Source organism: Labrus bergylta, chromosome 8 (assembly GCF_963930695.1).
Source record: "Labrus bergylta chromosome 8, fLabBer1.1, whole genome shotgun sequence".
Lineage (NCBI taxonomy): Eukaryota > Metazoa > Chordata > Actinopteri > Labriformes > Labridae > Labrus > Labrus bergylta.
In genome coordinates, this window is record NC_089202.1 from 21,605,246 (window position 1) to 21,633,079 (window position 27,834).

The 27,834-nt window shown below is 41.1% G+C and overlaps 4 protein-coding genes across 5 annotated transcripts; 2 read left to right on the top strand and 2 right to left on the bottom strand.

The window, feature by feature from the left end:
- Positions 1-408: 408 nt before the first annotated feature.
- On the top strand, positions 409-2,334 carry LOC109988842 (transcription factor HES-7.1-A-like). The gene is made up of 3 exons (XM_020640433.3): positions 409-576; positions 873-971; positions 1,086-2,334. The coding sequence occupies exons 1-3, from the start codon at positions 532-534 to the stop codon at positions 1,635-1,637; spliced, it is 696 nt and encodes a 231-aa protein (XP_020496089.2). The 5' UTR covers positions 409-531; the 3' UTR covers positions 1,638-2,334.
- Positions 2,335-6,886: 4,552 nt separating this feature from the next.
- On the top strand, positions 6,887-8,279 carry LOC109988819 (transcription factor HES-2). The gene is made up of 3 exons (XM_020640389.3): positions 6,887-7,118; positions 7,233-7,319; positions 7,429-8,279. Exons 1-3 carry the CDS (start codon positions 7,074-7,076, stop codon positions 7,963-7,965), a joined length of 669 nt encoding a protein of 222 aa, XP_020496045.1. The 5' UTR covers positions 6,887-7,073; the 3' UTR covers positions 7,966-8,279.
- A 939-nt stretch (positions 8,280-9,218) lies between these two features.
- notchl (notch receptor, like) lies at positions 9,219-21,665 on the bottom strand. The gene is made up of 11 exons (XM_020640390.3): positions 21,420-21,665; positions 18,510-18,654; positions 17,629-17,961; positions 16,313-16,533; positions 15,758-16,082; positions 14,515-14,690; positions 14,037-14,098; positions 13,128-13,251; positions 11,855-11,952; positions 11,441-11,772; positions 9,219-10,810 (listed from the first exon to the last, which is right to left on the bottom strand). Exons 1-11 carry the CDS (start codon positions 21,469-21,471, stop codon positions 10,312-10,314), a joined length of 2,367 nt encoding a protein of 788 aa, XP_020496046.1. The 5' UTR covers positions 21,472-21,665; the 3' UTR covers positions 9,219-10,311.
- Positions 21,666-21,953: 288 nt separating this feature from the next.
- On the bottom strand, positions 21,954-27,243 carry LOC109988839 (uncharacterized). Of its 2 annotated transcripts, XM_020640429.3 has the most exons (5): positions 27,052-27,243; positions 26,705-26,815; positions 26,261-26,410; positions 24,787-25,392; positions 21,954-23,611 (listed from the first exon to the last, which is right to left on the bottom strand). In XM_020640429.3, exons 1-5 carry the CDS (start codon positions 27,095-27,097, stop codon positions 22,695-22,697), a joined length of 1,830 nt encoding a protein of 609 aa, XP_020496085.2. In that variant the 5' UTR covers positions 27,098-27,243; the 3' UTR covers positions 21,954-22,694. The 2 variants fall into 2 exon arrangements, with proteins under 2 accessions (XP_020496085.2, XP_065814291.1); XM_065958219.1 differs by lacking the exon at positions 26,705-26,815 and having other exon boundaries at positions 27,052-27,223.
- Between the last annotated feature and the right edge of the window lie 591 nt (positions 27,244-27,834).

Genomic DNA, 27,834 nt, shown 5'->3' on the forward strand with positions numbered 1-27,834 from the left:
TGCATAGTGTGTGGAAAAAAAGAGAAGTATTTCCCTCGATCAGCATCACTTACGTCACCCAAAAAAGAAAGTTACATTGATTTTTAATTGTTCATACGTTTTGGTTAAACCTTATATTTTGAACTTTTACGCATACGTTTTTACGCACGAGTGTGCGCGTAAAATGACACGTTTCACAGACTCGTGTCTTCTTCTTTGGAGCCTAATCACAAACTGTTTTACAGCCTGATCGTTTCATTTAGGCTTCAAAGCAATAAAATGTAAGATAAATTCGTGACTTCAATTCAAAGTATCTGCAGAGCTGGGGATAACACACGTTAGTCTGGAGAGAGGGAGGGGGGGTTGGTGCTTGCTGTGGGGAGGTGGGTGGGATTTGGTCTGGTGGTGGGAGGAGTCAGCGGGGCTGGACTGTAGTAGTTTTAAGTAGCAGCAGCCTGAGACAAGCTCTTCATTACCTGATCAGCTTCTGACTGAGAGGGATCGTCTCTACTCCTGGATAACAACAGACCACATCGGATCACAGAAGACAAAATGAAGCTGTTACAGCAAAGGGAGGATACAACAAACGATAGAAAGGTAAACAATCTCTGATTATACATTTCTTATAGATATTTGTATGTAGAGTGAAGAGAATGACTGATTTTCTGAAGGTTATGAACAAAATGTGATGGTTGAAAACTTTTGGTTTTGTAGGGTTTAAGTCTTCTAAAGTTAGGAATACATGGCTACTTTGTTGAAAAACAAAATACTGAAATATCTGAGATCTCCAACCACAATGCTTGAGGAAAAACGTATCAATAAAAAAATGAATGACAATCTTCCGGTTCATTTTTGTAATCCCTGTAACACTTTCTTTTCCTTTTTTTTTCTAGTTCTTAAAATCTCAGGTGGAGAAAAGACGAAGGGAGAGGATGAACTGCAGTCTGGAGCGTCTGAGGTCCATGTTGGTTCAGGAGCCAGAGCAACAACCGGTAAATAAAAACCCTCATTTTGTGCACCAATTTAACATGTCGGGGCTTTTGACAGATTTTGTATTATGCCAACAGACTTCTTTTACTCATACTGGTGTTTTTTTTTTAATGCAGGGTGGGACTCAGAGCAGAGTGGAGAAAGCTGAGATCCTCGAGCACACCGTCCTCTTTTTACAGAAGACTACTAAAGGAGACAAAGCACGAGCTGGAGAAGATGGTGGAGGCGAGAAACATTCCTTCCAAGACGGGGTCTCCACCTGCCTGCAGAGAGCCGCTCAGTACCTGGGACCTGAGGGAAAAAGCCTGTGGCTCGGAGCAGCACTGGATGGATCTTTTGCTGCTTGCTTTTCCCGTTCAGACTCTGACTCTGCAGCAGGCGTCCAAAAAAGAACCGAAGCTCAGTCCTTGTCCAGCTCTCTGTCACACTCAAAGTCCATTCTTCAGATGCTGAGGCAGAAGTCCAAGCACAGACTGCACACCGGAGCATGCAGTACAAAGAGTTTTGCTCATCCGTACAAACTTCCAGTGCGGCAAGAGTTCCCCACAGTTCCTCAACAGGCTCAGACACAGAATCAGCTCGAGTCCAGAGTGGAGAGGCAAGTGAGCAAACAAAGTCCGTCCCCAAACTGTCCAGTCGGCCAGACTCTGTGGCGGCCCTGGCCTTGATTTCATTACCAACAAAACTGAACTTTTAATGACTCTATTATATATCTATAATACTCACTTCATGCAAGCTGTACTGTTACTGAAAGAACACTGGCAAAGAAAAAACAGCATCTGATCTTCTGAAACTCGTACCACCTCAAATCCTGTTTAGGCCTGTGAATAATGTTACAAATGTCTTGTGTACATGTGATGTATGCGTGAACGTGTTCCCTCACTACTCCTCTGTAGTGGTTATGAATGAGTGCAGACAGCGGGGCAGCTGTCTGTTCTGCAAGAAGGCACAGGGGCTCATCAAGAGCGAGAGAGCCCAGTCCATTTAGCCCAGCCCGAGCTTTTCGAGCTGAAAGAACAGAGTTTAGAGGTTAGTATTGTGGAGAAGAAGAGCTTCTGCCTTCCTCATAATACTGAAAGATCACCTGCTCAAGCTGGCATCACGATTCCAAAGTTTAATGCTAGAGTGGATCGTGACTGAGAGTCCATCCATCGCATTTCCAGGTGTGGGATGTCATGGTTGGAGGTTTGGAGAGTCCTGCACCTTCAACTGGTTGTCTGCGGGCAGCACAGTCCATAATATAACTTGTATTCTCTATCAATATAAATATATTTTGTCTATTTTGCACACTAATTTATTCTGGATGTCTCCCTATGGTGAGCAGTATTCTTTTTTATAAGAAAATAAAAACATTCCTTGAATTGACTTCAGTGTTTTTGTTGTATTTTTTATTTTTTATTTTTATTTTTTTAACATTTTCTTTTAAGAAAGAAGCAGCCGAGCTTTTTGTTTGTCATGCTGACAGCTCTTTTTAGTGCGAGTAGTCAGAAGGTGTGGAGCATGGCCTCCTGCAGAGCTACATCCTCCAGGTGTGAAGTCTGGCTGTGATGAGAAACAGTTTCAGAAGCAGCATCTCACTTCAAACAGATCAAAGACACTCCAGCTCTCACCGTATTCTCTCAGTTTGAAGGACTTTAAGGGATTAAGACAAGAATACAAAAAAAGAAAACGTAAATATAATAGATAATACTGTCTTTGAGGAAAAAAATCTGCCATTTTTAAAAATGAACTCTCAGAATAATCCAGATTTAGTTGTACCCTTGCTCTGTGTTCCCTACCCAAACTGATTACTTTGATGTTTTAGTTTAGGGGCCATGCACAGGACCAGTCCGCTATAAAGCTTATTACCATCTGTCGTACCTTAGCAGGAATATCTATCCATAACTACAACAATTGCTATTAATTAAAATACTTAATGTAAAAGAAATACATCGGCTATGATAACTGCAGAGTCCTGTATTCAGACTGTTACAGCATTAAATATCTCTTCTTTTCCTAATATATTAAGTTTATTTACAGTCTGAGTTTAAACAAAACGAAACTTTACTCAGTACTCTTAAGCTAACAAGTTAAGCTCGAGTGAAATGAAACCCCTTCACAAACTCGTGTCCACGTTTGTTTTCCGAGTAGTTAGCATGCATCCTCTCATCATCTCATGAAACATCGCCCGCAGCTGTTTGCAGGCCGTTTGTTTTCTGCGCGTGTCCGGAGTCATTTGACAGGAAGCGAAACGTGTCGTAACACCTCCCGAAGCTCTTTGAAGTCCAGACGAAACACCTAATGCCTACCTGGAGAGACATTAAATGACTGCACATAAAGGCCCTAAAAAAAAGCTATTTTTCTGACAAGCTAGAATTATAATATATTTTAGTTTAGTTTTGCCATATTTTATTTGTATTGTAATTACTTTTATTGTATTTCGTGTTGTGTATTTGCTGTAAATACCTCAAGCTTACAACCGAATTCCCGTCATTGAAATCTTGTAAACTTGACATTTGTAAATTAAGTTTTTTTTTAAAAGTTCAGTCGAAATCAGAGGACCTAGGCTACTGATTAAAATTAGTAAATTAAAACACAGAATAATGTGTTGACTGACTCTATAATAATAATAATAATAATAACTTTATTTATATAGCACCTTTTAAAAACACAGGTTTACAAAGTGCTTTGACAAACAGCAAGAACATAACAAATGCAAAATACTAAAAATAATGAAATACAATTCAACAGAAAAGAACCCATATTGCACGATACCCAACAGACATATATAACTCGACCATCACAAGAACCATGATAAGAACCCAGGCAAAAGAACCGATGCCTTTAAAATGTATGTGATATAATATGTTTGCCTTCATGAGGACCCTGCAGTTGAATGCATTACATTTGACATCAAATGGGGGAGGAGCTTATTTACCTGGCAATAATAAAATAAAAGGTTGATGTAAATTAAAACTAGAGGTTAATAAGCTTTGACTCGTTCAGTCTGTTACCAAAGAAAATAAAATGTCAGTACTGTAGTTGATTCAAATATAGTTTTTAAAATATAATATAGCGTTCTATATTATACATTTGTTATAACTACGTTTATTTGATGACACTAATGTTACGTGGGAGACATGATGTGTGTGGCTCTTTCTCGTGGGAACCAGAGAAACAGGAGCCCATTTGCACTTTTATTATCTGTTAGAATTAGGACATCATTAAAAGAAGTGTGTGTGGAGGACTGAGAGCTTTCAGGTTCCCACACACACACTTTACAAACACACATGGTCACTCTAATGCAAATTAAAGGCCAGGCCGTGCTCCTTCATTAAAACTATTTAACACGTGTTTGTTGAGCTCATTAGGACTGAGTGTCTAATTTAGTGAAGAGCCCAGACTCAGAAAGATGGATTAGACATCTGCATTACCCTTTTAGTGTTTGATATTTATCTTATCAAATCAACTTTTTTAATTCTTCAAATATCTTCCCAATAAACTCATATAGGCACGTGCCAAAAGTATAGCCTATTATGTTGGGTTACACAACTACACATTAGCTAGAAGTAATCAAACACGCGCACAGATTTAACACACATAACGACTTATAAACGATTTCTAACTAAAAAAATAAATGACGAGTAAAATGTATCTACAGTACAAGATATTAACTTTAAATCTGCGTTTGCACTGAAGAGGTCAATTGTGAAGCCTTTTCCGGCTGGCGCGTGTCTGATTAGGTGTGAAGTGGTCGCGTGCTGTTTGGACTGCATGCTCCACGTGTCCACGTGAGTTTTGTGGTCAGGTAACAACCCGCAACAACACATATTAACTACCACTGGGTTACAGTAAATAATCCCAAAACAGCTGATAATATCTCAAAGTTGATCTTTGATTGAGCTCCCTCAGACACATCGATACTTGACTCGTTCACTGTTTCAGAGAATTCAATTGGCTTCGTAAGAAAACTCACAAGTTTGTCATTTAAAGTACATTTTCAGGTTTTACCTTTCAATGGGGGTTGGTCTCGATTATTTGGGTTTGGACATCTTTGAAATATATCAATCCTCCAATAATCACTTTGAGGCTCCAACAAGTCAAAGGATCCAAGATTCTGCACACACAAATATATTTTAGAAAAGCTTATAGGCCTAAATCAGAGGTTAAAATACAAATCCTTAATTAGATCAGATACAGGGGCTTTTAGCTGCTGTACTTCAAGCTTTGACACTGACACTGACACTGACACTGAGTGAGATTTAAATGCAGGAACTTGTAGGTTATATTTACTAAAGTTTGGGATTGTTCTCTCCTCTGCAGAGGAAGGGTTACATAAGCTCTTTGCGTAATGAGATTTAATAACGAGGCAAATTGTGACGTGTTCTTAAAACGAAATGACAATACATATCCAAAGGGATTGTTTTTGAGTTCATGCACATTTGCCGTCTGACACCACAACCTGGCTGCAGACAAATGTTGCCTATACGTGTGACAGTGGGAGAAACCCCTCAGCTCGTTCTCATCATGGGAACGTGGAGCAGGAGGCGTCATTCTCTTTTGTTACCTGTTAAAACAGATACTTCATTGACAAAGTGTGCTTGGAGGAAAGGTGAACTTCGGGTTCCCACAGGCACACGTAACGAATACACTTTGCAAGGTGTGACGAGTCAAAAAATGTATTGATTCACAAAAACACAACATATTCAGCTTGGCAGACATCGGTGCGTAAAAGGCTCAACTTTACGCGTAAAGGTAAAATGACATGAAACTGCATTTACCTTATTATATTTGCAGTTTAATTTAACAAAATGTTATGCAGAGTATTTGATGACAGTGTATGGGAGTTTTTGGTTAATGATTCAAAGTAAAAAAAAGACACAACAAATCGATTTATTACTAGGTGTAGGAGCCAAATTGCACGAGTGGCTCCTTCAAAATTTTCTCATGGGAAAATTCGGCTGTGAGCTTTATTACCACTTTATTACCTGTTAGAATCGATACATGATAAAAGGAGTGTTTGGGGAAGACGTTGCTCTCTAGTTCCCACGCGCTGCTGCCTTCAGTGTCTTCATGGAAGGTGTCGCCGTTTGGCACAGGGATCTTTTTATTTCACAGGTATTTGTAATTTTACGCACGGCACACGGACCTCTTTAAAACTAACTTTGCCGATGGACTGATTATCAAGACACACGTATGGAATGAATGAAGTACAACTGTGTGTATTTTAACTTGTTTTTGTCTCACATCTACAACTTAAGACACACCATGTTACAAAATTAAGAAGAGAGTACATTTTACGCGCACTATTAGACTCCCTTGTTGCACACAATTTAGGATTTATGCGAAGCTCTATTGCCAGAGGGTCAATGGATTCGTGTTTATTCAGATGTTTTTCCCTCTTCATCTTATTTTCTCGGCTTCCAGTCACCACTTCTCGTGCAGTCTGCCTGAGGACACGTCTCGTGACGCTGTCCACAATGAAGGCGCGTAAAGTCACCCACAGTCGTTTGTCTGGGCTTCACGCTGGGTTGGCGGATGTTTGTTGTTTTCCTTCACATATGTTAATAAAGGTCGCACGAGCTGGTAACACCTTCAGCAGGCGCGTGCCTCACACTCAACTGGGCAGCTGCACGTGGCCGCAGATTAGTGAAGGATCCATTGGCGCGTCGTTCACCCTGCATTCAGATTGAGATACTTGACAAAATGTGCTAAAAGTGCACCATTAAGAGAAAGCTGTGACAGCAATTTAATAAATGCGTGTTTTTAATCTCCGACTTCTTTTTAAGTTTTAACTTAAGCCTTCTGCTTTTTATTTTTATATCCAATCCTTCAACTTTATACTGAAGGTTGAAAAGAAGTCTCATTAGTTCAGATGCAAAATGGTAAAAGTAAAAATAAAAGACATTTGCACAAATGTTTGTATTACGAACACATTATTTTGTGTTTAGTGGTTCAGCATGGATCACAGCTGCAATAAAATGAATTCCTGTGGTGGGTGGAGCCAAATGACACGCCCACCTACGGCTTTAAAAGCCATCACCGGGCGAAATGTAGCCACATCCAGTCTTAACTGAGGGACGAGCTCATCTTTTACAAACGCCGGACATACTTGGAATACAATCATGAAATTGCTTCAGAATTCAGAGGACGCAAAGGCCACAAGAAAGGTACGTGTAGTATTGAAGCTTTCATGGATCATTCTTATGTATTTATATTGTAATTATCTCACCTTTTCCCCACCTGAACATTCATTAATGGCATTTATTGTTTTTGTCCCGTAGAGTCTAAAACCTCAAGTGGAGAGACGTCGAAGAGAGAGAATGAACCACAGCCTGGAGAGCCTTAAGACCCTTTTGCTTCAGAGACAGGTAAAGACCACTGTGCTCATTTAGTCCGTTTGTTCACCAGTGAAGATAAAAAGTGAATGTGTATTGCCCGGGATTTGTTTATTAACTCAACTTTTTATTTTTGTTGTAGGAGGCGACTCAAAGGAGAATTGAGAAAGCCGAGATCCTCGAGCACACAGTCCTCTTCCTACAGAAGTCTGGCAAAGGCGACCAGACAAGAGCTGAAGAAGATGGTGGGGGAGGCCGGAAACACTCCTTCCAAGACGGGGTCTCCACCTGCCTGCAGAGAGCTGCTCAGTTCCTGGGACCCCACGGGAAAAGTCTTTTGCTTGGAGCAGCACTGGAGTCATCTTTTGCTGATCGCCTTTCTCGTCCAGACTCTGACTCTGCAGCATGCGTCCTAAGAAACACTCAAGATCATTCCTCTACCAGCTCGCAGCTTCTCGGGAAGTCGTCCAGGTCAATTCTTCGCTCACTCATCGACAGGTCCGGGTATAGAATCTGCACGTCTGTCCATAGGGGGGCCAGTTGCGTTAAGACCTGTGAACAATCACTCCGCTCTCCATCAACCCACCAACAGCCCCACAAAGTATCGAGTCCACTGAGCACACAGAGCCTGCCTCAGAGCCTGCCTGTTGGTCAGACTCTGTGGAGACCCTGGCCCTGAAAACAGCGCAGTGATTTCACAAAATGAACTTAAAATGACTTTAACATCTTGAATAGAATTCACACAACAGCCTCTGTTGTACATTTGACTTTCTAAGATGGTATTTCCAGTGCAATGTGTTGAGGACGGACCTCCTGCTTTCTGTAAAATGTGATATATTTGTAGATGTTGAACATTTATTATGATCACACCACGTGCTGCTATACGACCATTACAGACCAACTCATGTTAATTGTTTCATTTATGTTGTATTTTTGCACCTTAATTTATTATATTTGTCTTTTGTAAATAAACACAAATGAAAAATCCCTTTACAGCGCGTAAATGTGCATTGATTATTTGCATGGCACGTGCCTTGGGAGCGTGTGCTGCCACGCACGTGAAGACGAGAGAACCCATGCGGTGACGTTTCACAGTTTCACACTTTTGTACAACCGTGATCCTTGATATGAGAAACTATAACATACACTGAAGTGGCAAACACATTAAGAAAATAACTAAGATGTATTCATAATTAGCATTTTGTTTTTTAGTATGGATAGTTTTATTTGTTTGGTAAAAAGTCGGTTCAACATTTCAAAAAATATTTATGTAAGAATTAAACTTAATCATGAACCGAAAAACTTATTAACACTTCTAACTTTTTTAAACAGATTCAGTAAAAGGAACAGAAGTCGTGCGTAAAATGTGCCATTCCCGTGCGTAATGTCACAATTTCCTGCCTCAGCATAGAAACAGAGTTAAAAATTGTATTCTCATCTAAACGGAGATTAAATTGAGAATATTAATATTTCACGAGTCATCACTACAATCACTGTTGATTGCATTAAGAACGAGGTACTTGTGCGTAAGTTAAAGTTAACCCCGTTCTTTCGCTGGACGCTGTGCTGTTTAAAGAGTTTTCATCCAGCAATAAAGTTAATGCAAGCCTTTAAGTCATTTGCACCTCAGTCGTCGGCGAGCGTGCGTGGGAACGAAGGAAGTGTCTGCTCTCCATGCCGCCATCTCTCTCCAATGATGTATCAGTTTTAACAGGTCATAAAGCTGTAAAACGTGGCGCCATTTCCCTCTTTCCCACGAGAACGAGTTCAAACCTTCTTTTTTTTTCTCCATATCAAAAGAAGTTTGGTGTGTGAATCCGGAAAGCCTTTTGATCTTCAGTGACACGTGTGTCCCAGGCACGCGCCAGCCCTGCGCTTTCAAAGCTCACATCAAACAGTGCCAGCCGTGTGTAAAATAAATGTCATATAATGTGGATACAAAACGGATATGGTTGTTTTATTGTGAGAGCTGAAAAGAGTTTAGACAGCACATTTTATAACACAACTTATTCATGCTACTGCATATATATATAAATTCATATTGTCTAATGTTTGTACATCTTCTAAACGTCTTCATTTCTTTTTCATTCTTGTTTTTATTACTGATTTTCTTTCTATTTTATTATATATACAGTATATGTGTCTTGTATATTCAATATTCACCCCTTCTTAAACGAAGCCACCCTGCAAAAGATTCTTCACACCTTTGCACTCACATTCAGAGTGACATCATCTTGAATCTGTTATTTTTGCTTTTGGATTTCTGGGATACAAGCTCACCAAAACAAACACCTATAATGTCAGGAAGAGGTCAGTCAAAGCCAAAGCCAAAGTTTTGTGCACACATGACTTGTTGGAAAGTGGAACAAAATTAAAAGTCCAAATGATTTGCATGAAAAGTCACTTTATTGCATCTACCAGCAGGAGTCTGACCTCTTTGTGCAACCACATGCACATGTTTTTTTTAAAATTGTATTTTACATGAATTCCTGATTGTTTCCTCTTTAATCAGAAAACAATCTGTTCGAAGTCGAGGCAGTGTGAATATATTACAGTATTTGGCAACACTCAAAAGACGTTACATTTTCTGAGTAAGTGTTACATTCATCGTGTTTGATTGGTGTCCATTTTCAGATGGAACAATATTCTCTTCTATAGTAAAAAATATATACAATGATATTAGAAATAATTTAAGCAAGGCTGAGAAAAAAACTGGGGAGGATAGTTGGGGAGGAACATCTCCGAGTGCTGACATGTTTCATATTGGAAGCATTTTAACCAAAAAAAAAAATGGAATAAGAGGAGTCAGAAGACTTCCAACAAACACACGTTGGAAATCTCAAAACGAGAGCTTTGGGCCTTCTTGTAAGCCATTATCTTTGGAGCTTTACTGCAGTTAAAAATAAACCTGATGTCAAACCTGAAGCTCAGCGCCTCTCAGTTAATAGAGCTTCATTGTGAGCCATTATTTTCCTCACATGTTCATGATGCTGTTCTTTCATGCTTAAAGGGGTTTGTCTTCTCTCTAAAGGGCTGTTTGTGTGGAGTCGGTGTTGTTCGGCCTCTCACCTCTCGATTTCTGCTCTGAATTTGAAAAACTCAGCGCTGCTCTACTCGAGTGATCACCGTTTACGACCGGCAGGCGATCTGACTGAGCGGCCATATCTGTGGGAGGAGAAACAACCACTCTTTCCACGGGCTCATGGGCTGAGTTGTCTGTCACGATAACATAGTTGGGCTCAGGCTGCGGGGCACTGGAGCGACGCTGCAATGCATGCTGGGTGCAGGAAAAGGAACGCTGCCGAGGGGCCGGCTGGGGCGACAGGAAGTGAGGTGTCGCAGCCCTTGGCGCTTCGTGATGCCTGTCTCGGTCCTCGTCTTCTGAGGTCACCTCCTGTAAGGTGCTGATGGGCCGAGGCGAGCGGCCCATGATTCTTGGAGGGACCAGCGCTGTTGCTGATTGGTTAAGCTGTGGCCGCCAGTTTTGAGGGGAGGGGTACTGCACACGGCTCATCGACCAATCACTGGCAAGACAAGAGAGTCATCATAATATTAGACATCATGCAATAACGGAGAGGTTTGCAACAATAACAACAAAAGCTGCTGTATTGCAAAAACACAGAGAAACAGAACAAGTATTGATCATGATTAAAGATCCAAAAGTTGCATTTTCACCGAACGAGTACTCATCTCAGGACTACGGAAGCCCTGAGGGGCAAGTTAAAAAAAAAAAAAAAGAGAGCTGGTGTTCCAAACTTTACAAACTTTTCCCTCTTGTTCATACAGAAGACCATAAAAGATTTTCAGATTGCAAAAAGTTGATTTTTTAACGCCGATGGTTGCTCGCCAAAAAAACTCACCTGAAGGAAAACAAAGACACGAGTAAGTGGTGCACTTTAGCCTCTGGTGGCCAAAATAAGTATGACAACAACAAACTCTAAAAAACAAACACAATTCTTGGTTTCCTGCCAATTTTTTTAATCTGTTTTTACAGACAAAAACAAAGAACTAAGACAAGAACTTCTTACACCACCTCTTTCCTTAAAACTGATAAGAGACGGTTATACATGCAAAAACAGTTTCTTCCTCACTTGATGTCCAGTCATAAACTCGATGACTCAATACTGTTGTCTGTGCATGCGTCATTCACTTACTTCTGCGGAGGCGGGGTCATATCTCGATGGGCTATGATCCCGGAGAAGGAGGCACTTCTTCCAGGCAGGCCCTGAGATCCGTCCCAAGGCGAGTACATCATAGCGCGCTCCTCCCACAGCATCTCATTGGCTGCTTCAACAGTGACGGGCCCTCTCTGAATTTGGTGAGCCAATAGGAGCTCCATGACCTGGTGGCGCATGCCTTCTCTGGCCACGTCGATTGGCCGACGTCCTCTACGATCGTGCAGCTCGAGGTTGGCCCCGTGAAGGAGGAGGAGTCTGGCTGTGTCATAGCAACCATGAAGGGCAGAGAGGAAGAGCGCCGTCTCGCCCTGCGATACGATGAATCATTCATATGAGATTTTGTGATTTATGGAGGATAACCGACTCAAAAGAAGCAGCGTCACATCTTACCTTGTTGTCTTGCAGGTCCACAGCGGCCCCATAGCGAATGAGGGTCCTTGTTAGGGAGAGGTGGTTTACTGAGCTCGCCCAGTGCAGGGCTGATCTCCCTGAGAGAGACAGTGTGAGTGGAGGGGAGGTGAGGGGGAAGAAGGGAGGGGAGTAAGTCAGCCAATGAACAACCATTACACAACAGAGAAGAGCCCAGGTAGAGAAGAGAGGGAGAATGAGGAGATGAATTATTTCAGCCAACAAGACGACAGAGGCAGGAAGGACAGGGGGAAAACATGTGAAAGGGAGAGGGATGTTAGAAAGGAAAAAAAAGACAGCTGAAGCCAGAAGAAATGTGAGCAGCAAAAGTTCATCAACCCAAGTTTGAACACATTAGCTTTGTTCTGAGTCAGAGGGCAGCAAGGGTTCTGGAGGAGGAGGAGGACGAGGAGGATGAGGAGGAGGAGGATGAGGAGGAGTAGGAGGAGGACGAGGAGGATGAGGAAGAGGAGGAGAGAGATGGAAGCCATGGAGAGATAGAGATGAACATAGAGCAGGAGAGGAGGGAAGAGAAGGGGTAAGTTACTCAACCCCTCAGAGTTCAGGTGAAGAAGACCTCTGGTCGAGACGTTGTGATGAATTCAAACTTTTTGTGGCATTTGAGCAAGTTTGCGGGCCGATATTCTTCCTCAGTCAGCTGATTGTGCACTGCCCTGCACCTATACCTACCCCCTTTATCTATCATGGATTTGACATAAAGCTTATGAAATACAAAGGAATAATCCAAAAATTATGTCAAACAGTGTTTAAAAAAATCTATATTTTTCATGCACTTTATGCATAAACCGGTCAAAGCAGAACTACTCAGAGATTACACAACCTGAGAAGGAAAATAAATCCATCTTCAGATGAGTTTTAGTCATTGATGTTTTTTGCATTTGCACACAATTCTTTATCACAGTTTTATCCAGGTTGCCTCATGCAGCGTATGAATGTGTATGAATTGGATTAGTTATTTCTGATGGTCATCAGTCAATCAGTGTGTGAATGTGTAGGTGTGACCTGCGGTGTAAAAAGCGTTTTGAGTCGTCAGAAGACTAGAAAAGTTCTGTACGAGCTCAAGTCCATAGATGCTGTTTTTTTTCCATTGTGTGTTGTAATGACATAAAGCTAAACTAACCATTCCTGGCAGTCCTGTCACTTCAAGAAAGTTCAAACAGGCCCTAAGAAGGACATTTAAATACTATCAACATGTCAATGACCAGGGATAGGGTTGAGTCCTTCGATGCGTTACCAGTGTGATCCGTGTTGTTGACAGGCACTCCTGCTCGCAGCAGCTCCAGGACCACTCTGTCCAGTCCGCTACGCACCGCCCGGATCAGAACCACAGAGCCGTCAGGGCCACACCACTCTGCCGACTGCGAACACAACCAATACATGATCAATATAAATAAATAATACAGGCAAAGAAAAAAACACACATGTACACATATTACCCATATATTTCAAAGGACAGGGGTTGAAAATTGTCCACGGCTAGGCTTTTTTTTTTTAAATATAAAGAAATGCTCATTGAACGTGTCCCTGTTAAATAAATGAATACAATAAAATAAACATACTAGTGTTATAGTCAAGGCCAAAGTCACTGAGACCAAGAAGAACTCGAGACCAGAGCGCTCCGAGACCAAGAAATTTAGGGGTCGAGATCAAGTGAAGACCAAGTCCAAGGCAGGGCGAGACCGAGATCATAAATATCACTTAAAAATCATCATCTAGTGTGCAGGGGTCACTCATTTAGACTGTTATACCGGGAAAGGTCATTCAAAGACTGATTCCAAGGCGAGAACAAGACCTTGAAAAACTAAAACTGATTTCAAGAAGCCTACTACAACACTAAAAAATACAGTTAATGTTTAGTTTTATAACATTAAAAATAGTTATGAATGAAGAATATAAGTTATGTTATAAAACATGAAATCACTGACAGAAAAGTTATCAATGAAACTAAAGTGACTCAAAGAACCAACTCTCAAGAAATCAGGACAAGAAGCACGGACAAAACTCAGTCAAATCAATGAATGTGGAGAACTGTAAGGTCACACACAAAATACTCAGGGACAGGAAATACACTGAAATGCAGATTCAATGAGTAAAAGTCAAAATTTAAACAGGCTCTTCTGAACATGAATAAAAAAGGACAGACCTGTTGAGGAGGACTGAGAAGAGGAGGAGGCATGGCATTTCTCTCCCATCCTCTAGGTGGAGCTGTGGGAGAACAGAAATGATTGAAGGTGGAGCTCTAACATTTGACCAAACATTGTACATTTCTTGTGCGGCTGTCAGATTTTAGTAAAAATTAATATCATGATTATTTTTGATTTGATATTGAGATCGTGATGGATTTAACACGATTAGTCGTTGATTTTAAAACATCTGCATCACATCCATTTATTGAACTTAAACACATGAAAACAAAACGTCTTTAACTTGCTCTTTAATCAAACCGGAGTACGTGCCGTGGCTCCCTCTGCATGCTAGATGCAGGAAATGGGAAGAAGCACTCTATTTACTATACTTTACTGTTAATAAATATTTTAGCCTTCCCTGTATTTCAAAGACAAAGCCAAACATATTTGTTTTATTGTGACTACAGTAATGAATGCGTGAGTATTAAGTCTTACGCTGAACAGGTCTGCGGGGCTGTGAGTTTCCTCCTCTGTAGTGTTTCTGCTCAGAGCTCCGGTGGTCACAGATGGCGGCGTCCTCCTGTCGCCGCGAGCATCTCGCATTAATGTCTTCCATTGAACTCTGGGTGAAGTCTGTGTCACTTCCTATATCCTGGTCTCTTTTGAGAGGCCTGAAACCCAAAGTGAGGTTTTGTTATGGCACGCTAAGAAGCTGTTATAGTTTTCATGTGCTGTCACTGTATTTTGTGTTTCCCTTCTCTATCAGCATAGACGTTTGAGGCAGTGTTACATAAACAAGAGAGCGCTGACATTTGAAAAAAAACAAAAACTATTTCATTAAGTGGGTAAAACAAATCCTTTCAACCATATTTCAACACAGACTTTTGTAGCTATAATGATGAATTAAAACAACACCAGTGTTGGGCAAAGGTTACAATTTTAATCAATTTTCAAGCCATGAAATGCAAAAAAAATAAAAATAATTTAGAATAAAAAGTAAATATTGACACTGACCTTATTCATCACAGTATCATTTAGTTACTTTAGTACTTTTTAAATTCTTCAGTAACAAATGTTAGAAAATTGGAAAGAAAGGCCATTTTCCCACTAAAACGAGTCATTTCCATTTGTTTTCTTGAGATCTCGACATATTCATTTTGCTATCTTGAGATAACAGCACTGGATCTCCTCTGATACCAAGTTCATTTCAAGTGTTTTGTCTAGATTTCGACTATTTTTCTTGTTATCTTGGGATATAAAGCTGGTTAACTGTTTTTTTGGCAGTCATAAAATAAAATGAAAAGAGGCCCACACTAATGAGGTAAGTTTAGCCATCATTATAATATATATGTTTGTTTTGTGCTTTTGCAATTCTGGGGATTTGAGATTAATCAGTCGAGATCGAAGAAAACAATCAGAAATGAAACGTTATCACTGAAAAACAAAGTGAATAAAATGTATGGATGCATGTCTGCTCAGGGCTTCCATACATTAGAGTTAATTTGTGCATTAGCATATTTAAATACACGTCATCTGAGGCAGAGACGTTTTTGAAAATAACGACAGGATAAAGGTTATTTCCAACTGACTGACAGGAAAGGGGGACCAACCTTTTCATTAACTTTACAGGATGACCTTTTGCTTGTTCAAATATACACCATATTTTACTACATGACATCATCTCTCGAGCAGACAAAACATCCTCTCATAAACCTAAGAAGCGACTCCTCCCACTTACCGCATTCGAATGGCGTCCTCCCCCAGCGGTTCCCTCCTTCTCTTCTTCTCTGCTTCCTTTGCTTTCTTCTTTTTCCTCAAGCTGATCTTCTCTTTCTCCCTGCTCGCTCTTACCCTCTGCTCTTGGTGGGCTGTGTGTGGAGTCATAGCTTTGGATTTGGGGTCATTGTCTGTGATCGTGGACATATGTCTCACCCTGTGGCCGTCTTCCCTCTCAGACCGCTGCCGCCTGACCCTCCTCACCACCAGGAACACGGCCAGGGCAAGAACCAGGAGCAGGCCAATTGCAATGGCTATCACCGCCCAGAGCCACGATGGGGTCGGCTCTTTGAGAGGGGGAAAAAAAAGACATTAGGGCAGCATGATAAAGAGAGAAAATATAAATCTATTTGGGAAATCTTAACAACAATATCTGAGGCATTTTAGAATGCTTCCAACTCTAAACTTTTACAAAATGACCATCAAAACATCTGCACACTGGAAGCGGAAAGGTGTTTTATTTGTTTTGTTTGGATTGTGCACGAGTGTGTGTTTGAGGAAGGACATGTGAGCCTACCTTTGACTTCCTTTATCACAATATCCTCCTCCCTGCTTCCTATTTCCTCTCGCACACCTCTTATACTAAAGATGGCCTTCAGCTCGGGCCGGGTGTTGAACGTGGTAGGCCTCAGCAGCAATACGGCACGCAGGAAACTGGCCGCCTCGATGGCATAGGGGAAACAGGTAGAGGGCAGACGGGAGCACGGCCTGTTGTCCACCTGGAGGAAAAGGAGGGAGCTGGCAAAGTGAAAGAGAGGGAAGGAAACAGTGAGGGAGAGAGCATGTACGTCATAACTGAGGCCTTTTTAAAAGTGTAGGTGTGTCAGGAAAACTTAACGTAATGATGTCTGGAACCTTCTCAATGATTTGCAAAGAGTAACACCCTCTCATTAAACAAAACAAAATTTAGAAAACTGCCATAACGTAATGCAAAAGTGAACACATAGATTAGATAGATACATTTTTATATCAATATCCCTGTTAAATATTTTGCTCAGATAAGACTGCCTACATGTACTTAATGGAGTCCCCCAGGGTTCTTTTCTTGGCCCACTTTAAATGTATCTTGAAATAAAAAAACAAAATATTAATTCACTTGTTACCCCTGAATTCTTACAGGGTTACTTATTCACTTATGTCCATCACAGCCTGAACTTTTCCCTGTCGGGGTCACAGAAAGCTGGACATGATGTAAAAAGGACGCTGTGGAAATCGAACATCACAGATGAGGTGACACAGTCCAACATAGCATTCTATGTGTAACTGGATATGTTCAAAGTATCAACAATATAGTGGAACAGAGCAGAAAAAGGTATTGAGCAGCTTTATTACATGCACAAAAATGACATCGGTCGTGCACCTGTCACACCACGCTCGATCGCTGTGAATTTTCCTGACTATTTCCTGGAGTGAAAAAATTAAGCTGTTTTTTTTCACACATGCAGCTCATCCCAAATATTGCAGGAAAAGTTCAGGAGTTTTGAGCATGTGAAAATACAAAAATACACATTTAATGCAAACGATACAATTGGAATAGCTGTGAATCTTTGAACATGTTGGACTGTCTTTAATATTTTGCAATTTTAAATAAACTCATGCTTTTGTTTAACGCATGAAGACTATAAGGTTGTTTCCTAATGCTAGAGTTGAATTACATGCTTTTTATTGTAAAAAGTATTTCATCTTCATCTCACCTGAGTATTGTTTTATCTTCATTGTACTGCTGCTCGACTATCTCTGCCTCACAAAAAGGATTTAAGCTCCTATAAGAGGAGTTGAATAAACAGCTTCCAGCCTGTACTCACACAGTTTGATATTTCCCTCAGCACCTACCCATCTGAGTCAGTCGGTGATGCCTGAGCCAGCAGGGTGGCGAGTTGCTGAGCATCAAAGTCAAACAAGTTCCTGTTAGGCGCTAGGGGGGCGGAGCCTCTCAGCTTGAGTGGCGACTTGAGGAGGACACTGAGCGCCCAAAGCAGGGAGCTGTTGGTGAATTGGCCCCTCTGTTGTGGGACGTTGACGTGAAGGATCAGGGTGCCTTTTGCCCAAAGGGGGCTCTGGTGTGTGAAGCAGTCGCTGCCGTCCCATCCACAGGGGGCGCTGTCGCATCCCTGCTCACAGTGGGAGTTGGCGTAGTGGTCGCGGCAGTACAGGATGTGGCTTGGACTGTGAAAACACATGAAAGAAAAAACTGAGTGAAATAGTACAACTTTTATCACCCACAACCTTAAGATGTTTTTCTGGGTTGTCAAAATACTTTTCAAAAGAGCAGAATAGACATTTCAAAGAATCTTTTTTATGCACTGAAATCAACAATGAGGATAGGTCTAATATTAAATTCATGTTTGGCCTGAACCTAGGTACCTAAAACAAAAGAATAAGGATTTTTCTTTTCTATAATTTTCCTTTATTGATTAATGACAATTAAAAACAAATTACAAACAGACAAAACTAGTCGTAATTGTCCTGATAGCACTTCTTTCGTAGGTTGCCTCTGATCGATTTCCTGAGTCTATTCAGCATAAAACAACATTTTAAAACCTAATGAATGGAAATAGTGATAAAATATGGACGCAAACAAGGAAAACAGGTTAAAAATAATATTTAAAACGTGCAACAGTAAATAAGGACAATCATAACTGTTGTAAACCAGTAAAGGAAAACTTGAAATGCTCGGATTAATGGTGCTGAAAATGACAACCAAAGTCTTTTACTTGCAGGGGCTCTTCTCCTTAAGGCAGTCGAAGCCGTCTCTCAGACAATCGGGCTCCACACACTCTTTGTCACATGTACCGTCGCCGAACTTGTCCTTGCACTTTCTGTTGACTGGACACTGGCCCCACGGGTCGACAGACGCCGCTGCGGAGACACACACAAGTTAGGTTGTCAATAGTTGCACATAAATTGCAATCATGGTTTGGCAGTTCTGTGGCTGAAATGGACTTCTTGTACGGTGTCTGATATTTTACGGTATGTTTTTATAAATGTCTCCATGAGTGACACAATTACACGCACAGTATGTCTTACCCGTGTAAACTGCAGGATTTATCAGCACTAAGATGTGTCAGAGACAATCAATATCACTTCCACATCACTTATGCATGCTTTGCTCTTAATCTTAATTGAAGCATATCAAATGTAACTTTGTGTGCAGTTTCATTTCTCCATGCATACTGCTCTCACTAAGTGTTTTATCGCATTGGTCGTGTCAACCACATATTGAAAGCGCTCATTGTTTCAGTGCATTAGCAACTTTTCATAACAATGCAGGTCAAGCCATGAAAGGCGGCTCCTGATGCGGACCGTTAAAGGAAACAGGAAATGGCCCCGACATAAACAGGAAGTTTCCAGGAGAAACGAATAGCTGCAGGAAATGGAGTGGGCTGTGCCTTGATAAAGGTCGAAGGTTGTCACCGTGGCAATGAGGAATGTGATGGAGTCGGACAATGGGCTTGGCAGGTGTGTGCAGGATCATAAAGTCATAGTAGAAAAAAAAAACACGAACAATAGAGCTGAAATTAGAGATGTCTAGTTTTTTTAACACTTTGGTTTCATTTGGCCAGCAAAAAGAGGCCTCCCCCTCTGCAGTAAAAATAAAGATTATAGTTGTTATATTTTCTCTCCCAAAATAAATTCTGGTGTCAGGTTGCTCCATCATTACAGTGCAAAAAGAGCAACACAAATGAGCATCAAATGTAAGTGTAATACAAAAAAACTACCGATTAATCAGCAAGGCCGATAATAAAGGCCGATATCGGCACATCCCTTGACTATCGGTATCGGCTAAATTTATCACTGATATGTGCCGATATAACTAAGTTCATTCAATTTAAGTTTATAATTACTTTTTTTAATAACTTTGATTTATAATTGTTGATTTGTGTTTCATACTGAAAATACAGACTTTAAAAAGACTGTAAAAAAACAAAAACATCTTGACTTAATTATAAATCTTTTCCACAAGTGTTTGATAACAGCATTTAAGGGATCAAAACCGATATTGGCAGATATTACTGGTGTCGGATTTGTTTCTCTCCCAGTTATCGGTATCAGCCCCAAAAATCCTGTATCGGTCGGCCTTACTAAAAACATAATGTGAATGATACAGTGTTAAGTTGAAGAGGGTTTACTTAGAAGACACCGTGCCTAAAGAAAAGATAGCTAGAAGCATGATAAGTTTAGAGTAAGAGAAGTACAACAGTAATGGCCTCATTGACAGTAGTATTGGCAGTTCAGACACAGACACAGGTTCTCTTTATTCAAGCTCCAGCTTCTGACAACGCCGATACTACTACTCAACCTTAAAGTTAAACATAAGGGAAAATTACTTAAACAGACCCCATCAAAACAGAATATTATTTGTTGCCTGTAATCTTGGCAGCAGAATTACCGGTACCTTAAATTTGTGTCCAGCAGGGGGCAGCACTGGTAACAAACAGCAGTACCCTGATTTACACTACACCAGAAACTGGCGATATAACTAGCATCAAAATCACACTGCCAACTAGCGTTTTATAGGCGGAGTATTGGAGAGCTACGCAGAAACACCAACGCATGTGTTTGTAGAGCTCACAACGATGTAGGCCATCGCGTAGATAAACTCCTATACGCCTCACTTGAATTATTTCATCACTAACCTTTTCCTAGTGAGTTTATCAGCATAATCAAATCATCACATTTCAATTTCAGGTAACTGAATTTCTTCTCAATGTCTCCCTTGTCTCAATATTATTTTCCTTTGCATGGGTTTTTATTTGATATTTAAAATGTAATAATTACATAATAATAAGAAATTGAAAATATTATTAACCTGTTTCTTTAAGAGTTGAATTAAGTTCTATATTGCCCAAAAACACGTCTTTTCATATATATTTCAAAATAGTGAATCTGGCTGAGACGTTTACTTTAAAGCTCCTGTAAGTAGCATTCATATTGTTTTGATTTTGGCGCCCCCCTGTGGACAAAGCGGGATGATTTTTCTCTTTGCTAGTTTTCTGACACTGATTTTAAATGACTAACATGCAACTCAAAATGAAGCTCCTCATCTGTCACCTAAACCGCAGCAGGAGTGACAGGCATATAAAATTAATATAAAGGAATCATTAATCGTCTATCTGATGGTCTCTGTTGCTTTCGTAGGTCGTACAGAGATAGCTGTGGTGATTTCTGTCTTGTTTTGTTACTCGCTAAAAACCCTCACAGGAGCTTTAAATTCCCTCTGTCTAGACATGTCAGGTACTACTGAAAACCACTCAATAATAATAATGATATGCAGTTTTTAGTGCAGTGTGCCCCATGTATGGAGGCTGTGTTCCTCAAAGCAGAGGCCCAGGTTCAAATCTGACCTGTGGCCCCTTCCTTGCATGGCGTCCCCCGTCTCAACCCCCGATTTTCAATTATCCACTTTTCTATCTCTACAATAAAGGCACAAAAAGCCCCCCAATTTTTTTTTTTTTAAAAGTGATACTCAGACAATGGAAGCCACGTTTTCATGAAATTTCGATCCTCTTCCTTAGCCCACAGGACAGTTTAACCACACATTTACTTAAATCTACACGGATGATGAGTTCAACGTTCGTACAGAAAAAAAGACAAATGTGTTAAGAATGAGAACGCGTCCTCACCATGACATGTCCAGCTCAGCCCGAGCAGAACAAACGCCCTCAGACCCAACATCTTCTCCTTCCTCAGGTTCCGCAGCTGTTTGCCTTTTCTCCACTGCTGTCCGCGCGGTCCAGCTGTTGGGTAAACCTCCCTCTGATCTCAAGACGTGACTCACAGCCTTTCTCCCACTGGTGTGAATGTGTTTCTCTGTGGTGTCCTTTCACTCCTGCTGTTCACAGCAAGAAGTTAAACTCTGAGCATGTCGCACATTTCCATCACCAATCCCACCGACACCTTCCAGTACCACCACCCAGCCCACTTTGTCTACTCGCTCTTTTTTCTTTTTTTTTTTCAGAGGCCCTGCGGATATCTGGACAACTTCCTGCCACTGTGTGGAGAAGAATAGGAGGGTGACGACTGTGTGTGCATGTGTGTGTGTGTATTTGCAACTCTTTCTGTGGCTCCACTCGAAAAAAAAAAAAATTAGCGTTTAGAGCAGCCCTTATTTCAACACACTAGCACACTGCGAGGTGTGACGGTACAGCATGGTTTGAATTTGACCTTTACAAGGAAGTGTAGGAGTACACACACACACACACACACAAATAACGGTTTGGTCCAGCAGCTGAGTCAAAAAAGAGACTGCCAGTCCAATGTAGACGACTCACAAAGGGAACAGTACACTGAGGGCACAAATGGTTCTGTCTCAATCACAACAAAAATCATTAAGATCAAGTTTTCCACACATTTTAGGGCCACACTGGAGAAAAAATAAGCTCAGACTTTGGGAATAAGGTTATGATTTTACAAGCCCCCCTACCTCAGAAAAGACTAATTTTCTTCAACACTCTTATCAGAGTTCAGGCTTTTATGAAACCTAAAGTAAAGTGGTACTTCACAAGAAGCTCTGCGTTTCTTCATGTTGGTGCAGGTGGCTGGCTGCTCCTCTGATATTCCCTTCAAAATCACACTTTTCTTTGCATGTAACAACACATTTTATTTCACTCTTGAAGTTGAAATGAGGGTTGAGAAGACTCTTGAGGGAACATTTTTTTTAAGGAGCATTATAACCTATAACAACAATTTCAACAACAACAAAAAATAATTACTGTAGAGCTTAAAACGTTCCTCTTAAGTGACACAACAGCACTTTAATGTGCTTCAGCTAGCCTGCGCCTGGAAGAAGCGACCAGTTTGTGCATGCCAGGATTTGAATGAAATGTGAAATCGGTCATTTTTGGCAAAGTCAAAGTCGATCATGTTGTGAAGAGACGAATAATACTCAGCAGTTTACTTCAACATAGAGCTCTGTTGTCCTTAAATCCACGCTCTTTCTCCAGCTGTGGATTTGGAGCTCCTCGTTCCATGCAGAACTCCTCCCAGGGCTCATTAAATAAATCCCCAGCGACACTGAAAGTACACCCCTGATACTTTTTGGGGTCACACAATCCTAAGTCCATCTTTTTAAACACAGAACAGAAAACCTGACGAGAGAGTGGCGTCGTCTTTTCCTCCATGCAGTGGTTGTAGTAGTGCCTGTAGACCTCGGACATGTTTGAGAAGACCGGCTCCAGGTACAGCTTGGAGGCGGACGCCCCGCAGCAGTACGAGGGCGCTTTCGGCAAACTCTCCAAGAACTGGTTGAGAAAACGATGCTCTGAAGCTTTCCGGGACGTCCTCTGTGTTTGCTTCTTGGTGTTTTCATCTAGATTGTCCGGCTCGGATGAATTTTGCGCCCAGTTAAGCACCGACCACTCTCCAATCCCCAGAGTGGCGAGGAACATCTTTTTGCAGACTTGTCTTCTGTCACCGTCGACCATCAAGTGATACCGCATTGAAACTGATCTTCTGGATTTAGTCAAAGGAGCTCGCGTCCGTTCCACTGGGTCACAGTCGACTAACCCGGACACGTAGATCTTTCTCTGAGCCCAGTTCATACACTGCCAGAAACGGGTGAACAACACATCCCTGGCTTCTTCACTGAAGTCCGCACAGAAGCGGTTCGATGCCCTCCTGCAGGCGCCGGAGGTGCATCTCGCTCCGATTGTCCTCTGAGCTTTAGTGACAGTCTCGCCGTCTTTCTTTCGTTTGCTGATGTACGATTTTCCCTCCATCCTGAGCTGCTTCTGTCGGTTTTGTTTCCATGTTAGCGGCTTGGCGACCCTCGATTTCTTTCTTGCCGGGCCCTCCGGTTCAGTGGGACTCGCCGGTTCTGCAATAAAAAGAGACATGTTTGATCAACTTCAAGGCTGAAACTAAGATATATAGAGAGATACTCTATTGATCCCGAGGGAAATTCAAAGCATCGAGTAGCAGTTTACAAAAGACATGCACGACATTTGATCCAAATAAACAAACAACTGCTGTCCTACCCCCCCCCCCCCCCCCCCATACATATATATTAACCCTAAACAAAGATTTAAGTAAGCCCCTACATGAGTTAAAATGAAACCTGTGCAATTAAACTAACACGCATTTGGAATTTTTCTGCTTCTTTTTTAAAAACAATTTCTCGTCTAGTTTAGAAAATACCGTGCAATTAAAAAAGAAAATACTCCGCAGAAAATTCCCGGGCCCCAAAGCCGTGTCTTCAAATAGTTTATTTTGTCCTACCGACCTAAAGGCTTACACTCATTATCATAATCGACAAATAAAATCTGAAAGTCCTTCCATTTAGGACCTAGAACTTGACAAATGTCTTAAAAAAACGACTTTGCCATCCAAAAATGTGTGCCAAAATAGCTGGTGAAAGATTGTGTCTACTTCTGTGTTTATGTGGTGCTCCCTCTAGAGGAATCCTCCAGTAACACAGCGCTGTGGAAATGCAAGTATGTGAAAGTTTACAAACACGACGCGGCAGGTTGTTTACTCACACACGTGGTTCAAAAGCAAGTATATTTGAGCCCTTAGCTCCTTCAAATCTGGAATCTGAAGGTAGTAAAAAGGCCAATAAATGTCTGAATGGTTAAGTCACACTTTATTTTATTTTTTAAAAAAAGTACATTTGTGACTGAACTTGGCATTTACTGTGATAACTGTTGTTATAATTATCCAACAGTTGGAGGTTTTTCATACAACTGGAAAAATATGCATCCTGTCAAGACATTTTCAGGATTCAGGGAAAATCTCATGTGAGTCCTTCAAATCTGGGATATGAAGGAGGTACCGGTAGTTAAAAATGCCAAGGAATGTCCGAATAGTTCTTCTCTGTGATTGTGAATTGTTTGTTAAAGTGATTTTTTTATTTTCTATTTCAAGATTTATTTTTTTCCCTCTGTCATGATGCTTTTGATGTAGTGTGAGGCACTTTGAATTGCCTTGTTGAAATGTGCTATATAAATAAACTTGCCTTAGCTGTTTAGTAAGTAGCTGAAAAAGACTTCTCACCCAGTGTCACTTGGACTGTATAGCACACTGGAGAGGACGTAGGGCTCTGTTGTGGACACTGGCTCACAGCGTTCAGTTTGTTCTTCTTTGTTGCTCCTTTCTGTGCCCAGTTGAGCACGGACCACTCTCTGATCCCCAGAGTGGATAGGAACATGTTCTTACACACTTGTTTCCTTTTGCCGTCCACCAGCAGGTGATAACGCAGTGAAACCGACCGTCTGGACCGGGGTCCCACAGCTCGAGATCTTTCCACAGGGTCGCAGTCAACTTGTCCTGAAACGTACAGTTTCCTCTGAGGCCAGTTCATACCGTGCCAGAATTCATCGAAGAGTTTTTTCCTGACATCTTCGTCGATTTCATCACAAAGGCGGTTAAAAGCCTTTTTGCACACGCTGGAGGTGCACCTGGGTCCCACAGTTCTCGGCTGCTTTGTGACGATCTCGCCGTCTTTCTTGCGTTTGCTGGCGTACATTTTGCCCTCCATCCTCAGCTGCTTCTGTTTGTTTTGCTTCCACTTTGTAGGATCTGCAACTTTAGCCTTTTTCCTGTCAGCAACTTTCTTATCCAGATTAGTGTTTCCATTTGTAGCATCTGTTTTCAGGAATGCTGAGAAACAAACAAACAAACATCATTTTTATTTACAAGTGGTTTCCAACACACAAACCTTTAAACAAAATATACGTCACACGTTGCCAGTCTAATCTCTGGTTCGATCGGAGACAGCACACCTAAACATGGGACTAAATCATTTCAATTATCTTTTTTCTTCTTCTTCTCTGCCTCCAAGACTCCTTTACACACATGCAGAACATGAATCTACACATCAAATGAAACTAGATATTATCAAAGAGCCATGATGAAAATGCCATCTTGATATTTTTGGCATTTCCAGACCTCGTTGACAAATTACGATTAATAACTAAGCTGCCAATCACAGCTGTCTTACCGTAAAACTCCTATTAAGGGCGCAAAATGACCCTTATTCATTTGGAACAGGCGTCAAAACGAGACAGGCTTTTCATTTATTTTCAAACAAAACTTGTACACGACTAAGACAGGAACGACTATGAAGTTGTAAATTTACACTAGAAAGATTTATTATGAAGATTTCTGAACCAACAGGCAATCTTATATTTGTCAGTGGATTAAAGTGAATATAAAAAAGTAGTAATAAGCAGAGATGGGCTTCAATCGAAGAAAAGCATTTACAAAATTATTAATTCAACTACACATTCTGATAGTTTTATGACATAAAAATTAAATACAAAAGTCACCTGACAACTTTAAAACAGGAACAAAAACTCTTAACATGAGAGTAAATTCACTTTTAAAACATGACCCTGATGAAGGCCACAAGCCCAATGTGTCGGTCTAATGAAGTTAATAAAGTTGACCTGCATACTCCAAATGTTGCTGGGAGCATTTTGACCTCTTTAAATCCACTTTTTCGTCACTCCACCACACTATTACTTACTTCTGCCGGCACCGGGAGGAGCTGTACTCTGAGACAGAAACCCGGGGATCGTCTGTGGCTCTGCTGTGGTTTCTGAGTTGGACACTTTCCTGGAGGATCCATCTCTGTGCATGTCAGATTTCCTGCTTGTACCAGTGACGTGCAGATTTTCTGGATAAACAGAAAAGCATCAATGCATCGTGTTAAGACATGTACAGTGGTGTAGTGGTGTCTAAATACTGTACCAAATGTTCTTTTTTAAGTGGCCTGCCAGCAGACGATAAACGGCCTCTGATGTAAACAGTGACATGTATGACTACTCTTGCATATTCAGTGTGTAGTATCAAAGTAAGTAAGAAAGGTCCCTTCACCATCCTAGGAAATACCCTGCACTACACCCCTGGACATTAATGTCAATAACGTACATCACATTCAAACAAACACAGGGTTACTGTGTGAGCTCACCTGAGGGAAAGTGGTGCAACCCAAAAGTCTCAGAGACAGTGTTGGCTCTGTGAACAGGGAGCTCATTGGTGGGTTTGGGAAGGAGACCAACATCCTCCATTGCTGCAATGGCTGAAATACAAAAAAACCCCCCAAAAAACAGGTTGTCACGTAGCCTACTGCACCGGGTTTTGCAGGTCTGACATGCATGATAAAGGTATGTCCAAACGGCGGTAATACGTGTAATACTAAATATTGTGTAGCTAATGCTAACATGTTTTTATTTCGCAGGCTAAAACCACGACTAACCCTTTTATTTATTTATTTATTTATTTATTTTAATGACTCGTCGTTTGGTGTTTGCTTACATCGTGTTATACATTTGAAAACGTCCCGTAGACCCGTCGCTTCCATCCAGATTAAGTCTCAGGTTTCCCCCCACCATTCACTCAGGTAGCAGCCTCACGTTTCGTGTTGATAAACATTCAAACTGGCTGCTCTCTCTCTCTCTCTGCAGCTTCCTACCATAGACTGTAAATGCTTCCTACTGGCAGCTGACATGTCTGCGCATGCGCACTGGCGACCGAGAAGGAAAAAAAACAACGTGTGAATCCTGTCATTCACAGATAAATGATTGTCCAACAGTGTTTGAAGATGCATTAGGGTACTTATGTACAGGAGAATATACTCCACTACAACTTAAAGTCCTGACCTAAGTAGCCTTTATTATTAGCCAATTATTATGAGCAAAATGTGCATAAAGTAGGAGGCTAAAAGTGGCATTCTTCTTTTTACATTATATGTTGTCAAAAATGTGATCACTTATTTTGTTCATTCTGGCACACTCAGTAATATACGGAGCCCCAGAAGTTTCAAAGTAGACACAAAGGGAAACATATTTTAAGGACGAGTTATTTATAGGGGCTTGAGGTTAGAAACAGAGGGAACAGATATATCTCTGCTCATCCTCCTTCTGACATGAAAGCAAGGGAAGGAAGGAAGCTATCAGGGAGTTCAAAGTTCCTGCTCATGGTCTCAGCCTTCAGTCGTCTTAATGGCTCGCAGAACCTAAAGGGACAACTCCCTTATGGGCAGCAAGGTCGTTATAGTTTAGGATTAAGAGTGTTCACTTCGTTGTGACCTTTAAAAAA

What these genes read in the sequence shown, in the direction of transcription:
- LOC109988819 (XM_020640389.3), top strand. Translation starts at nt 7,074, where the DNA reads ATGAAATTGCTTCAGAATTCAGAGGACGCAAAGGCCACAAGAAAG. An exon ending in ACGCAAAGGCCACAAGAAAG is followed by an intron (nt 7,119 to 7,232) that starts GTACGTGTAGTA and finishes TTTGTCCCGTAG; the next exon opens with AGTCTAAAACCTCAAGTGGA. An exon ending in CCCTTTTGCTTCAGAGACAG is followed by an intron (nt 7,320 to 7,428) that starts GTAAAGACCACT and finishes TTTTTGTTGTAG; the next exon opens with GAGGCGACTCAAAGGAGAAT.
- notchl (XM_020640390.3), bottom strand. Translation starts at nt 21,471, where the DNA reads ATGTTGGGTCTGAGGGCGTTTGTTCTGCTCGGGCTGAGCTGGACATGT. An exon ending in TTCTCAGTCCTCCTCAACAG is followed by an intron (nt 13,252 to 14,036) that starts GTCTGTCCTTTT and finishes TTGTGTTCGCAG; the next exon opens with TCGGCAGAGTGGTGTGGCCC. An exon ending in CAACAACACGGATCACACTG is followed by an intron (nt 11,953 to 13,127) that starts GTAACGCATCGA and finishes TGTCTCTCTCAG; the next exon opens with GGAGATCAGCCCTGCACTGG.
- LOC109988839 (XM_020640429.3), bottom strand. Translation starts at nt 27,097, where the DNA reads ATGGAAGCGACGGGTCTACGGGACGTTTTCAAATGTATAACACGAT. An exon ending in GTTGCACCACTTTCCCTCAG is followed by an intron (nt 26,411 to 26,704) that starts GTGAGCTCACAC and finishes CTGTTTATCCAG; the next exon opens with AAAATCTGCACGTCACTGGT. An exon ending in TACAGTCCAAGTGACACTGG is followed by an intron (nt 23,612 to 24,786) that starts GTGAGAAGTCTT and finishes TTTTTATTGCAG; the next exon opens with AACCGGCGAGTCCCACTGAA.
- LOC109988842 (XM_020640433.3), top strand. Translation starts at nt 532, where the DNA reads ATGAAGCTGTTACAGCAAAGGGAGGATACAACAAACGATAGAAAG. An exon ending in ATACAACAAACGATAGAAAG is followed by an intron (nt 577 to 872) that starts GTAAACAATCTC and finishes TTTTTTTTCTAG; the next exon opens with TTCTTAAAATCTCAGGTGGA. An exon ending in AGGAGCCAGAGCAACAACCG is followed by an intron (nt 972 to 1,085) that starts GTAAATAAAAAC and finishes TTTTTAATGCAG; the next exon opens with GGTGGGACTCAGAGCAGAGT.